The sequence below is a fragment of the Triticum aestivum genome, chromosome 3B (genome assembly GCF_018294505.1).
Source record: "Triticum aestivum cultivar Chinese Spring chromosome 3B, IWGSC CS RefSeq v2.1, whole genome shotgun sequence".
NCBI classification, from domain to species: domain Eukaryota; kingdom Viridiplantae; phylum Streptophyta; class Magnoliopsida; order Poales; family Poaceae; genus Triticum; species Triticum aestivum.
The window spans coordinates 145,602,000-145,616,817 of NC_057801.1; the positions used below are offsets into that span (position 1 = coordinate 145,602,000).

General features: G+C 43.7%; 2 protein-coding genes across 5 annotated transcripts; both read right to left on the reverse strand.

Moving 5' to 3' along the window:
* Positions 1–351: 351 nt before the first annotated feature.
* On the reverse strand, positions 352–7,864 carry LOC123069078 (ankyrin repeat and SOCS box protein 3). Of its 2 annotated transcripts, none has more exons than XM_044491824.1 (12): positions 7,556–7,864; positions 7,378–7,431; positions 6,560–6,736; positions 6,317–6,448; positions 5,894–6,033; positions 5,567–5,653; positions 5,320–5,448; positions 4,204–4,356; positions 2,430–2,531; positions 1,345–1,512; positions 1,176–1,255; positions 352–662 (listed from the first exon to the last, which is right to left on the reverse strand). In XM_044491824.1, the coding sequence occupies exons 1-12, from the start codon at positions 7,611–7,613 to the stop codon at positions 614–616; spliced, it is 1,329 nt and encodes a 442-aa protein (XP_044347759.1). In that variant the 5' UTR covers positions 7,614–7,864; the 3' UTR covers positions 352–613. The 2 variants fall into 2 exon arrangements, with proteins under 2 accessions (XP_044347759.1, XP_044347758.1); XM_044491823.1 differs by having other exon boundaries at positions 6,560–6,727; positions 7,556–7,785.
* Positions 7,865–8,175: 311 nt separating this feature from the next.
* Positions 8,176–14,266, reverse strand: LOC123069077 (boron transporter 4). 3 transcript variants are annotated; one of them, XM_044491822.1, is made up of 15 exons: positions 14,018–14,208; positions 13,195–13,293; positions 13,007–13,117; positions 12,825–12,907; positions 12,538–12,730; positions 12,311–12,449; positions 11,648–11,822; positions 10,922–11,088; positions 10,642–10,815; positions 10,470–10,565; positions 10,263–10,379; positions 9,606–9,928; positions 9,204–9,471; positions 8,951–9,079; positions 8,176–8,595 (listed from the first exon to the last, which is right to left on the reverse strand). In XM_044491822.1, the coding sequence occupies exons 3-15, from the start codon at positions 13,108–13,110 to the stop codon at positions 8,563–8,565; spliced, it is 2,001 nt and encodes a 666-aa protein (XP_044347757.1). In that variant the 5' UTR covers positions 13,111–13,117; positions 13,195–13,293; positions 14,018–14,208; the 3' UTR covers positions 8,176–8,562. The 3 variants fall into 3 exon arrangements, 2 of the variants coding, with proteins under 2 accessions (XP_044347757.1, XP_044347756.1); XM_044491821.1 differs by lacking the exon at positions 13,195–13,293 and having other exon boundaries at positions 14,018–14,266; XR_006432265.1 differs by lacking the exons at positions 12,825–12,907; positions 13,007–13,117; positions 13,195–13,293; positions 14,018–14,208 and adding an exon at positions 8,702–8,837 and having other exon boundaries at positions 12,538–12,750.
* Between the last annotated feature and the right edge of the window lie 552 nt (positions 14,267–14,818).

Consider the following 14,818-nt stretch of genomic DNA (forward strand, 5'->3'; position numbering starts at 1 on the left):
CATCACCGACATCGTGATGGAGCATCTAATGGAAGCATCATCAAGTGCCACGGGTGGAGCTTCTACTCGTGGCCGTCGGCATTGTGATAGAGCATAGTGTGCGGTTGCCGATGCTGCGATGGAGCATCGCCGGCTCTGCAACGACATCATGATGCAACAATGACCGCAACGGGTGGTGCGACTCCAACAAGCGGGTGGTACAATTGCCAGCCTGACACTAGCAAGCGGGTGGTACAGGTTGTGGTACTATGAGTCGACACAATTGTACCACAAAAATATGCTCTTATTTGTGGGAAATGTACAAGAACCAGATACAATAATCCACCCTACTTGTATACCCGAGAGACCGAGTGATCATGAAAGCCTTGCACAGATACTGAATAATTGGAATTGCAAGCATACTCATCCAAAAGTAAAGGAAATGGCTACTATGATCCAAGGGACAGACAAGAAAATCTCATAAAAAATCATCTTAGAAATCTGAAGACGCAAGATTCGCCACACATTTCAGCCTTTCGGTTCTAATAAAACACAAGGATTAGAAGTTGATGCTAACTCCACTTTTAGTAAGAACTGGCACATGTTGCTGCCTGCAGTTCAACGTGCACGCCCCTCACTGCTCGCCTTCAGCAGGAGGATTCTTCATGAGTTCCCTAGCCTTCCTGCATGAATTCGAAACCATAAGGAATGAACTGCAAAAGTCCTTCAATATGCAGCTCAATAAGGAATTGCACTATACGCGACTGAGACAGAAGTGGCACATAACAAACAAAAGAAGCTCTTCAGAGGCGTCTAAGGATTTGCACTAGTGGCTTTTGCCGTGATAGCCTAGTCCCATCACTATAAAAGCACTTTGCCAACCTAAAATCAATTTTTAACCATACAAAACAGCTGCATGTATTGATTAATATAGAAGATTACACACCAAAGATGGCATGATCCATACAATGCTCAAAGAACACACGACCGAAGGAACGCCAAACCGGTAAGGACCTAGCCATACCTAGACAAGTGCAAATTAGGAGTACAAGTGTACAGCATGAGGGCACGGAAGCAACAACCATCAGCGCATGCAGCACCAGTTAGTGTGACAACACACCCGTACCGAGCCAACCTAAGACCATACTGGTATCGGGAAGATATTCAGAAGAGATAAGCGTAGGAGAGTAGGTTACCGTAGTTCACGCTCAATTTCAGCATTCCCAGGATCCAGCTTTTGTGCATCCAAGAGAGCATTACAGGCTTGTTTATACTCCTGGTGCAGAGGAGATCAAAGAATGTGACCAGACTGGAAGATCAATATGAAATAAGTCACAAGTGAAGACACTGGCAAGCTAGAGGCACCTTGAGTAGCATGTGAGCTGTAGCTTGACGGTAGCAAGCTTTGGCCCAATCAGGTCGCAGCATTCTGCACCTGAGAGCATCCGACAAAGCACCTTCACCATCACCCATGAGCAGTTTACAAACACTCCTGTTTGCATACAGTGCTGCACTCTCTGCATGATCTATTGCCTACACTCAAAAGTTGGTCATGCAAACATTATTCTCAACTTAAAATGATGGCATACAGTTTCTTTTATTCTAACGCTTATTCATGGAATGGTAGAAAACTATCTAAAAACTTTAGTAATTTACTACTCAGTAATACTGCAGAATGGAGTAACTGAACACGTTCTCTTACTAGACTGATTGGCTGGTTCAATTTACTGCAGAATGTAGTCAACAATCCTAAGTAGATATTACATCGGACACATTAACAGAAACAGTAGACAACTGTTAAGCTTCATGCACAAGCCAACGCAACCAAAAGTCCGAACTGATGGAAAGGGCTAGTGCAATCCACATATAGTGTAACACCCAGACAAGTCAACGCGTGCAACCGGAAGAGAGCGACGGCGCGCGAAACTCACGTATGACTCAAGAGGCCTCTACGTGGACACAAAGGGGGGCTACCAGTATTTTTTTTAATAAATTGCGAAAGCCAGGACTTGAACTCAAGACCTTAGCTCTGATACCATGTTGAAGTCACATCAAATATTCATATTAGCCAAGAAGAAAAAATAACTTCAGGGATTCTGGAGATGTAAGACATCAGCGAAGTTTGACATGTGCAAATAATGTCAAATTGGCTTCTCAACTGATGTCAAATTTGCTTACTATGCATGATCTATGTCAGTTAAGATCGAATTCAAATCAGTGACAAATCACTGTTCATTTATCCATTACCTTGTATCTTTTCAGCTTTGGGGCCATTCAAAGCTCATATTTACATTAAAAATAGTTAAATATCCTAAATGGTTAACAGTGTAAATAGAGTATAGTAAGAAAACCTAGTTAGTAGTAAAAAAACAAAATGCTCTTAAATTGGTTCCCATTAATAGAGAAAACTTACTATCTAAACCATCACAGGTTAAGTGAAAGAGGTTTACCAAACCATACAACTGTGATGCCAACTTATACTCCTTCTGCTTGAATGCCGTATTAGCCTGTAACTTTAAGAAAGCCTTTCTTTTTTCAACGTGCTTTTGCTCCTAGATAACACATAATGAAACATGAATTGAATGAGTAGAATTTGGAAATAATCATCAGTTACTATGATAATTTGTATCCAGAGAAATGCAATAACATTTTGTTCAACATTCTTAATAGTTTGGTGTCTAGGAGGCTATCTCTTTGACTGATTATGCTGCAATGCGTACTGCACATGCTCCTTGGAGTGAAGAAATCCTTTACTGGTTCTGAAGCTCAAAGTTCAGCTGCAGTCCAAATTTAAGCTTCCAAACCGGCATAAGGGGCAAATATTTCACTGGTTCAGAGATTAGCTGTGCCAGGTTTTATTTGAATCAAACCAAAACGTCAAGGTCTTAAAGGGACTCCTTTGCAGTTATAGGTATATAAAGTATCCCAAAAATGAGGAACAGTAGGCTCTCTACTTCAAACAAGTATGCTGCTGTACAACCGTCCTTCTCTTTACCATTGAATGTTGTCAGCAAAGTTAGAACAATGTTAGAATCTACAAAACACCAGGTGGGGCCACAGAACAAGGTGTTGCTTCTTTCACGGAAACAACCAAGGAGAATACATCACATATGTGCTCGCCTGTTAGGTACATAATGCGATAAAAAAAAGGACTCAGAAATATACATGACAGATAGCATTTGCCCAGGCATCAAAATAGTCACAAGAAAAGAGTGCAAGATAATTTTGTGCTGAACTAGAAGTATATTGTTCATGTGACATATTACTAGACTAGATGCTAACGAAGCACACCCTTTACATGATGCTGGTGTATTTTCCAACCATGGTATAGTATCAATGATACCATAACTATGAACCATACTCAAGCATCTCACTATTCTCTATACAACATAAGCTTATGGCAGTTACTAGAATGAACTCTTTAAGATGCTCCACCTTACCTCACCAGAAGTAAGGTAAGGTTTAAATATGAGTCGTTTATTGATAGAGATTAGTTTTGGCCTCGCAGAAATAATGCTAATAAGCAACCGGTGGCGTATTTTGGCATCTAATAGATGCAAGTCCTTCCATAACAAATAGTCACAATTTTCTCTGGAAAAAAAAGGGGTAACAGTCTGACAATTGATATACAGTCAAAATATTGATGTGGGATCTTTATCATGTTCCAGTTAATTGGTGTGAAGCAATACATCCCATCCACAGGGGTGACATACTTGATTGCATAGCCATGCGAAGTAATTAAGTCAATAGACTCCTAATGCTCATTAATAGAGGACTCTTCTACTCAATGATCTTTACCAATTATTCAGCCCGAAAACCTGAGTTTGGTTAGCATGTTCTATTCATTACAGTAGAGGGTTTGTTTATATTATTGTGTTCTGTTACCAAATTGATAGTGCATTCCACACATAGATTCGTGATGTCTACTGTTAGACCAGGGCCAGATGTCTCAACACGATCATATTGCCCTTCTAAATGACAGTTTTTAGTTTGTTCTCGCTAGTCAGCAGTTAAAAAACTATTTTTTATGATTATCCCAAGTTGGGACACCTGAGATTACCCCCATAAATAAGTAATCATTCTCTCAATGTACATATGGTGCCATGGATATAGTAACCACAATTAATAATAACATTTAATGAACAAATTTAGGGCTGAAGAACTAATTAAAGGTTTCAAACAATATTCAGTACGAAAACAGCATAAGAACAGAAAATAGCATACCATCGGCTTTTTATCTTGAATTTTTGCATAAGAAATTACTCCCTCAATACTCCAGTTTCGGACATTTGGAATTGGGTTAGTCAAAGGAAACAACATTTCAACCTCTTCCTTGCAATCACGCACCGCAGCAAACTCTATTGGCAACCTACCTAACTGGGAAACATAAGAAAAAGTAACTGTCATTTATTTTAAAATTTAACAACATCATTCAAGAAGGGAAACATTTGGAATATAGAAAAAGAACATGAACATTATGTAATGTAATAGTACTTTTTAGAAAGAAGCAGGATCTAAGTAATATTTTTAATCAAATGTATCAACAGGGAATTTACCCAGCAATTCAGACTGCCAACACAAGGTTTCAAGGACAGGAATTTGAGGCAAAATTATTTTGTGGTGTCCCACTTGAGTCTCCATTAAATAAATAGATAAAACACGAGGAGAAGTAGCTTTACATGTGGTGTTTTAGCAGGTTCTTCAACTGATAGTGGCATCAATATAAACAGGTACTTGGAGTAAAAGAATGAAAACAGAATACCAACAGCTGGGATGAAGAACATAAAATAAACTAAACAAAAAGTAAATTCATTTATTGTCTATTCATGAGTACATTTGAGAAATGCTGCTACCCAGAATGGTGAGATCTCAGCATCTGAAAAACTGTTAGGTATGCATCGATATATGTTGCGAACTTGTTCGGTACAAGCAAATAGCAACATTTGTAGAAGGGTATATGTATATATGCTGGAACAGAATAGGCATAGTTCTTCAATAGGAACTCAATAATTGATAATCAACAGAAAATGACAAGTATAAAGATATAGACCATTGCAAATTTGGCTGTTTCCTAATGATGGATGTGCCCTGAGGCTAATTAATATTTCATTATGGGAGGAGCCCTGATAGGTCTACTTATTAAATGATATGGACTATTTGGATGGAAGGTCGAGACAACTTAGGCACAAGTGCCAACAACATAAAGCAACCTAAACTCATGCCCAAATAGCTCTCCGACATAATAAGAAGAGCTGTATAATATTATCAGCAGAAGATTTAATAGAAAATGGTGATATACTGCATAGCTCTCAGAAAAAAAAATTAAAATAAAAGACATACATCATCTGGAATATTAGGATCTGCTCCAGCCTTCAATAGGAACTGAATGTAGTTCGTATAACCTCCTCGTCCCGTAGCAAACACCAAAGGAGTCATAGCACAACCCTTGCAATTAACATCCGCACCAGCCTGTGGAAAGGATTGTGCAATAAAATGTCCATGTACATCAACTTATAAGCATGACAGGGAACATGGCGTGAGCAAAATTACAACATAGCAATGAAAAAACAATCCAAAGAGTTCTCACCTTAATGAGTAGCTTCATGCACTTCAATGAACGGTAAACAAGAGCCATACACAGAGGATTTCCCATACCGTTGACAATGACATTAGGCTGAAAGAAGGTATAGTGTATTAAGAAACACAGGTGGCATGATAATTCAAGATTTTATTTTGAGATGAAAAGGGTATCCTAATTTAAAAGGTTGCAGTCATATATACTGATGTATTTGGTGTTTCAGGGGATCAGATAGTAAGTGGACCATCCAAATCCTAATCCTGACCTAAAAACTATTTGTGCAAATTAATGCTGATCGCTGAATCAAGAAAAATAAGAAAAGTGGAGGCCATGTACGTTTGCATGGTGGTCCAACAAAATCTTCAATGTCTTATCCTGCTCATTTACAGCAGCCAGAAAGGCTGGTGTTCCACGGCCGTAGTCTATGTCGACCGGCACTCCTTTTGAAAGGAGGAACTCTGTTACCTTGCAGCATCCTGTGGTAAACGAAATGATTCCATCAGTCATGTTTAACCATAACGTTTATTAACTAGTAGTAGTAGAACTACTCCCTCCGTTCCCAAATATAAGTCTTTTTAGAGATTTCAACAAGGGACTATATACGGAGCAAAATGAGTGAATCTACACTCTAAAATATGTCTACATACATCCGTATGTTGTAGTCCATTTGAAATATCTAGAAAGACTTATATTTAGGAACATAGGAAGTACCAGCTTGGAGAAATCATGTGTGTGTGTGTGTGAGTCAGGGGGGAGAACCTGCAGCCACAGCATGGTGGAGAACTGTTTGTCCTTTGTCATCTGCTTTCATTACATCACCGCCACGATCAAGAAAATACTTGACGGCAGCAACATCACCAGACTGAGCAGACACCATAAATGGAGTCGCACCTGTAACAAAAAGCACATCCTCAACACAACCGTTGATCTCATACTTACTACCATTGACATAGCAATTGGCAAACACCAATTTAAAAAATGGAGAAAAGGATAGAAAAAGACCTAGAGCTACTCCATGTCCAGGAGCATTTACATCTCCCTTGAGCTCCTCCACCAAATACTTGCAAATATCCAGATGGCCAAAGCTTGCCGCGATATGCAACACAGAGAGTCCATCGTTGTTGAAAGAAAAAATCGCCGACCGGTCGCCATTTCCTTTGGTGAGCCGCTCTACAATACCTTCCCCAAAAGTACACATGATCGCATTATAGAAGCCAGTAGACAAATTAACAAGATTGAAAACCAAAAGAAGAAGCGAACAGTGAAATGGGCAAGAACATCATGAGGTTGAAGGGACCCAATCTGACACATTAATTCTGGACAGTCACTCAGTGAAAATACTTGAAAACACGTCCTTTTAGAGCCTCTGTAGATTAAAGTAGTGATCTAAACGGTCTTATATTAGTTTACAGAGGGAGCAATTGACTAGACGGTAAATTTCGATGTAATGGACAATCAGATGGTTTCATCCAAAGTTTTCACATTTATACCGTCACTTTTTAACTGAATCTGCATATCTGCCTGTTGAGATCAGTCGATGCTAGCGAAACTTTACATTCTACAGAGCTAGAAGGATAGCAAAGTGTTGCGAGTAAAACATCCGACGGCAGTACAGAACTATAACAGGTTATATGAAGAAAACTGTTCTGGAAGGCGGTGGACACTGTAACTAGTACTACTACGCAAGATAACTGAGCGACGCATCAAAACAGAGCAATGCAGCATGTCTGAAGAACAATCTCGGACCCCGCGAACACAGCGCACGCACGCACGCAACTAAGCAGGAGTGGAAAAGGCACAGGAGAAGAGGAAGGGGCTACCTTTGAGGCGGCCGAGGTTGCCGTCGATGGCCGCCTTGATGAGGGCCTTCTCGCCTGCAGACACACGCGCACGGCCACCGTTAGAAACGCAGCCAGAGGCCAGAGGGAGAGGGGGCAAACAACGGAGGGCGGGAGCGAGCAATCAGGCGCCAAGGGGCGCGCGGAAAACCGTGCGTACCGGCGTCGTCGGCGTCGCCGGCTGGGGGGCAGTAGATGAACGGAGGTGGAGAGTCCATGGCCGACGATCTCGCCCGCCGGTCGGTCGGAAGCTTGCCGGCGGCGACGACGGAGAACCCTGCGGTGCGGCGTGGGGGGTTGGGGCCCGTCTTCTCTCTCTGTGTCAGCCTGCTGCCTCTTCCTCGCTTGCTTTGGTCGAGAAAGTGGCGAAGTGGATGGGCTTGGTGTTGCTGCCGCGCTATAGTGTAGGTGGCTGCCTGGCTGGTGCACCCGCCGTCGGCGTACGAAGACCAGGTGCACCCAGGCCTCCATGCTCAGGTGGATGTAGAGGGCCAATCGGCAGGCGACGCGTGTGCGCCAAAAGGCTGCCGCGCCGAACCGTAGCCGCTGCTCCCCTGAGCTCCTCGAGCATATCGCAGCCCTTGGGTGCTGAATGAAGGGACCAGATCTAGCGCTACACTAGGCTGCCGCGCCGAACCTTAGGTGCTGCTGATCACTACCCTGTTCGATTGTGTGCTCTGGTTTCAAGAATTACCCGACCCAATTTTCGTTCGAGTAGAAGCAAATTGTGAGTACGCAAAAGAACAAAGGGGCCATAATGCAGCCAGGACACGCGCAAGATTTACTGCTTCTCAAGCAAAGTTTTAACCCTTTACACTCAGACAGAGCAAGCGATTTTTACACAGGCAACAGGTCACGGAGCAACAAACAGTCTTGGCAATACCTAAAGGGCTAATCTGCCTACTTGTAACCATTACTAGTAGTACTATTCTGGCAAGTTCCCCCTTCCATATCCAATACACTTTCTTCAGTCTGCTCTCACTGCTAATCACCTGAGCTTTACTTCCTAGCGTACACGATCACAGCTTACCGGATAAGCGCTAGCTACAGTACCATGCACATTACTGGACAATGGCGTATTCGGAAATGAACAATGCCTTCACCATAATCTACACTTCTGACAGAATCACCATCAAAGCCTTGGACCTCGGGACGTTTTTTCCATCTTCACACGCTCGGCTGAACTGCATTTGAATGAACCTGCACGGAGTAGTTGGAACTGTCAAGTTCAGATAGATGGCATCAAAATGCAAAACCCCTCTCTTTCCCAGAAGAAAAAAGAAGGTGTAGAATAGGATGAACTCACGACGGGAACATTTATGAATTTGCGCCGTGAAATCTGCCCATGACAGGCACAAAAGAACCATCTACTGATATGCGCAGTACTTGTTCTTCCGTAAAAAAAGAAAAAACAGCTCAAAAGTTCAATCGGTTGGCTGGACCTATGTGAAGCCAGCAGAGAGGTCAGACTGTGAGCCATCACACTATAATAGCACCTACGGTTCGGCGTGCACTTGTTGGTACTGCAATGCTATATATGCATGCCATTGTTTACCTGAAGGTGCCTTTCTTCAGGATGGTTTACGGTTCTGTGCTTCAGCTCTCCACGGTTTGTTGTGAGCTCATCCAATATTTCAGAGTCGTCTCTGCTGTCACAGCTTCCTGAATCTGAGCCATCTTCCTCCTGCATAACGATACAAGAGTTTCAGAGTAACAAAAGATGACAATACACCTTGAGGCGTTGCAGAGAATGAAACAAAATCTGGACATACAGAAAGTTTATCCAAGAACTCAAGCTGAACTCGTACCAGTATTTGTTCATGTGGGACACCTTCAAGTTCTTCGTACTCAGCTGCATCCAGTTCCCGCAAGTCATTGGGCTCAAAGAACTTCGGGAGCAGGTGTTGCCTGATGAGAATCATAATGAAGAAAGGCAGCGGGAAGAGGATCCCTGCTACTGGTATCCATGTTATGCCGAAGCATATCAAGAGATACACAAACTGGAAGACCGTAAAGGCAGATATTGTTCTTGAAGGCACTGACTCCACGAAAGATGCATGGGGGCCTTCCAAGACCCTGCAAAGGTTACAACACTGCGTGTTAGTGCAATCATAGTCCCTGTATCTTAACGAAAATGGTGTAATCCAAAAGGAAGCACACAGCAAGTTCATTTGTTCAGATGAGATGAACAGATGCAGAATAGACATTACTTGTAGCGTCGGCTTGCTCCAATGCACAGAAGCTGCAACCTTTCCCAAAACTGGTTCCCAGGTAGGCTATCAATGGCCATGTAGGCAAAGTAACCCCAGAGGACCGAAGTTGGTATCATCTTGAGAACCGGCATAGCTCCAACACAACCACCAACAAGTAAGGATTGCAGCAGGTTGCTTAGTCTCTGTTCGTTCACGCGAACAGGCAAATGTGCTTCGATATATTTGCTAGGATCAAATTCTCCAGCCAACTTCCCTTCTTCATCACCTTCCCGCAGCACAGCATCCTTCAAGCTCTTCAAGTCCTTGTCAACAGAATTAGCCTGCAAGCCATTTTTTTCAGCGACACGAATATGCACTTTAAGATATTTCCTTACAAAGTTAATAGAAAATATTAACATTCAAATATTTACTCAAAAGAAACTAATGCATGGAAACATCAAGGATGCAGAAGCAACTACATACTTTAGCCTAGAAGTCATTTTGGTTTTTCCTCTAGTTTATGCTCTCTCCAAAAAAAAAATATTGTTCACAAAATTGCAAAACAAGAGAGGCGGTGCCCCCCCTGGTGCAGTAACATTCGCTACAAAAAACTAAGGTGCTGTGGACAACAAGAAGGGGAAATCAGATAGTACGATAACAGAATGAAAGACTCACATTCATGTTGCTGTCCATTTGGATGAACACTTCCTGCATCTTGCCATAGATTTCCAAACTGCTCGCACGGTTTGACATACCCTCTTTGGCAGTTTGAAGCATCTTTTTGCGTAGCAACTAAAGTGGCAAAAAAAGAGAAGATGGGTAAGCAAATCTGACTACCATAGGCCGTAGCATATGACGCAGATCAGTCTGCATTTCACTAACCTGCCCCTTGAGGACAGCAAGGCTTCTTGTATGCATTGGGGACTGAGGAAGTACTCCATTTGATGGAGGAATGCCAAGCAAACCACATAGTAGGACCTGCACCGTTAACATCCCATGAGAAAAGGAACCCCCCCCAACGCATTATCTGACAGAATGACTTAGATGCACGTACCATAAATCCAAGTACCAAAATGTCATAATGGTAGGCCGAAGGCTTCTTCAAATTAAACTCCTTTTGCTGAGCCAACTGTGAAGCTACACTGTGATCAAAGAAATAAAGTCCTGCGACCATCAAAGCAGGCACGATGGCTGCGAATATATATGTAGGAGGGACAGAAAACAAATCCTGAAAGTGAACACCAGGAAAATATCAGAATTATGGCATGCTATATAAGCTTGGAGACCATAATTAATATTTACACATCTAGAATCATAAGTAATTTGACTTATACCTTTGCTACGGTCCAATGTCGCAGTGAGATTGACTCCCAGGGAAGTGGACTGAAGAGCCTCCTAGGCACTCCTGAAGGGACTTTGCTTGGTAGTGCAAATGAAAATGCTGTCCACACAATCACCATCAGTGGTACACCATAATCGGCAATGAAGCTTCTAAGCCATCCTGCAAATGGCAACTCAAAGGCGCGGTGATCAGTGGGTGAATGCATGGATAATAATATAGAACTAGAGCATTATATATGATTTCCCCTGGTGATATATTATATTCTGGAAACAGCTATAAGCTGATTCAGACTACAGAGAAAGATATTCAACCGCTGAAGGAACAGAATTTTAAAACTGCCCCTATTTTTGTTTTATATTTGAGAAATCTCACCAACTTTATTGATTTGCAACTTTATTTAAAACTGCCCCTATTTGGACTACTACCAAGTGTTCCAAAGAAAATAGGTCAACCGAAGCCCAGATTAATATTGCCCACTGTTGATCCTACCTAATCCAACCCCAAATGAGCCCATGGTTGGCCTAGTCTAAGGTCAAGAGTGGGCCTGAACCAGGCCCAATCCTAAGTGCTGTCCAGGATAAAAAAAAATGTTCCCTCTCTATCACATCGCTAGTTGAAAGGATGTCGTTGATTTGAAGATGTGTGGTGTAACACGGGAGTTCGGTTTGCACTAAAGATAAAACAAGGTAAGGGAAGCAACAGGAAACGTGTGACCAACCTATGCCATACAGCCATGACCTTGCACGCCTAGTCTTCAGTGCAGTGTACAGCAAGCCAATGGAAAATATAACACCAAGTAGGCCATTGACATAAATCCACTGGAACTGGTATATGGGTGAGCTGGGGTCAGAAATCTCATCATCTTTGGGCATACTGAACTCGCTTACAATTCCCTGCAATAGATAGGGTCCCGTATTGGCATTTTCAGCAGGGCAGAAATAAAGAGCTACGATTTGCTGCACGTGGCATGAGAGCAGCGTTGCAAAGGACGGGCTCCATGGAGCCCGTTTTTCAAAAAAAAAATCAAAATATACTTAAAAGTTTCAAAAAATGTCAAAACAAATTTTGCAAATACGCATGCATGTTCTTCAACTATGTATAAAGTTTCATCAACTAATTTGATTATTTTCATTCTACACAAAAAAGACAAATACCAGTCCCAAAAACAAAAAGGAAATGGCCTATTTTACTCCATGTATTTGTCTTTTTTGTGTACACCACGTATGAACACATATGTTTATAAAATTTTGTACAAGTATACTACAAACATATGTCTATGTGTATACTTTTTTTCAGATTTTTTTGAGATCTGAAAAAGTATTTTCATTGAAAGAAAAATAAAGAGCTTGGGTGCTGCTTGCACTTTTCGCACGTGGCATACCTTAATAGCTTGTTGCAGGAAGAGGACGGTGATAAGCATACCGAAAAGCTCTCCTGCAACCCTCGTGAATCTGCTTATAACATTGGAAGCATTGAACATGGCCAACAGAAAGAGCATGATGGAAGTCCAAATGCAGACCCTGTCAACAGCAACCAAACACAGAGGGCATTTATGTATACGGTACCGAAGCTATCACAGGATTGGGTGTACTCTATGCTAGGACCTACCATCCAGCCCAAGCCAAATATAGCTGTTCTCCCAGATCTGGCTGCTTCCTGGCAAACTTGTAGAGATAGGTATACATAATAATAGTAGGTTCGGCAACTCCAACGATCAACAGTGGCTGCCCTCCAAGAATAGAGTGTATTATCCCACATATCGCCGTAGATGCCAAAGTTTCAACTGTGCTCAGGATACCATCTGAAATAGATCACCTTGTTCTTGTTAGAGATTGCGTGGCATTCCAACTTATGTACTGTATTGTACTGTGGTAATTAAGAGGGCAAGCATTAACCTGTTTCGTTGCTCAGCTGCTCTCCGAAGGAGATGACAGGGAGGGCAGAGGCAAAGAATATATACATGGTAGGTGCCAATATCCTGGCAAACATTGGAAAGAACATAAGCAAATCGAGCGATGCAAAAAAACCAACGACTGGGCTGCAGATGATCTGGTTCGGTCTGTTGAAACAAACTAACCTGAAGCCAGTTCGGAGCCCTGCAACCCAGTCGTCCTTGTACCAAGACGCTCTCCCTTGGACATCGGCGACGACCCCCTTGAAAGGGTTCCCTAGTAGATCCATCAGCTAGCTGATCACAGAACCTTGAGAGAATCAGTAAGCGTGCCGAAGAATTTCCATGGAAAATAGAGATGAGATGAATCAAACCGTGAACAGTCGTAAGGAAAATCTGTCCAAAAGATTGCATTTACTTTGACCCGGAGTTGGCGCTACTACTACTAGTATACTATACTGATTGCACGGATACTGCACAAGAGAAAGGACGGGACGGGGTAAATTATTGCATACACGACTTGGCGAAGAACAAACAGCTCAGCAGCTCACCTTACAAGTCAGAAAACACGTCAACTCAAGCTGCTATGTTAGCATATGGACCAAACTTTGCCATAAAAACACACGCACGGCAAATCGGCCGCGTCAGGGATATGGAAACAGGAGCACTGTGCTACACTACAACTGACGCAGGCAATAAAATACTATATAGGAGTATTTCCGGGAGGGAAACTGCAGTTGGAAAAAATCGACATGCAGATCCAAATTGAACCCTCTCCGCGTCCACATGCACATGGACCGGAGCCTGAAACATTCGTTTGTCCGCATAGCTAAGAACAACTCGAAGATTCTAACTCTGAACGGATCAAAATCGGCAACTAAAACCCAGGAAAAAATCCACTCGTCGAGAATCGGCCACACGCCGCAGGCGCGCGACGGCTGATACGATAGTTGTTTTTTTTTTTTACCGAAATTAGTCCTCCACGATACCAACGAACTCGCCGACAATAAAAGGTCAAATGGAACGGGGAACCACCCCAAAAAACCACTGAAAAACCCGCCGCGTGAACTCTACATCGAGCGTCTGATGGCGGCCGAACGGCACGGGAGAAGCATGCATCTCGCGCGCTCACGGATCTGCTAGGAAGTAAACCGAGATGCGGGTAGAGGGGAGGGATCGGAGAGTCGGGAGCCGTACCGGTGAGCAGGCGGCGTCGGCGGCGGGCGCGAGGGGTAGGAGGACGCGGCGCGCGGGTCCGATCGGCAATGCCGGACCCTCGTCGGCGCGGGGGGCGGGGACGGGCCCCGGAGGCGGCGGCGTGGGCGGCGCCGGTGGGGACTGCGGGGTTACGCGGCGCGGTTTTGGCTTCTGGAGGGAGCGCCGCGATAGGCGGCTAGTTTTATAGCGGGCGGGCGGGGCGAAACAAATGGAGGCCGGGTGGAGGGGAGGGGAGAGCAGTAAGAAAGGGGAGGTGGGGCCACCGGCGGTGGGCATAAGGAAGAGCGTTTCGATCGATCTCGTCTCCTGTGTGCGGGCACTGGTCTTCTTCCTGCTCCTCGTATCTCTCTGACGAGTGGGAAGGAAGGGCGGGTGGGGCCGAGTTGAGATCCGACGGGCCCGCGTGCAGGCGCTGGGTCTGTGTACTCCTCTGCCCCGTGCGACCGGGTGACGAGCCTGAGCCTGAGGCTGACTGGCCCGTCCGCTAGCTCGCTCGTTGCTACGTTTCCCGTGACCGTGAGGCTCTTTCCTTTCTCTCGCAACAACAGCCAACAGCCAAGCATCCTATGGCTGCCTCCGCCGCGATCCGAACGCACGGACACGGCGCGTTGTGAACCTCTCGTCTCGTGCTCACATGAATGAACAAATAAATGCCTGGTCACGCGTGAACAAACTACCCAACCCAGCACACACCCACACATACACACAAAAGGAATGATCATTTCGTCGCATATTGATCTTGGAAGTACTGGTACGGAGGAAGGAGAACGATCGTCAAAA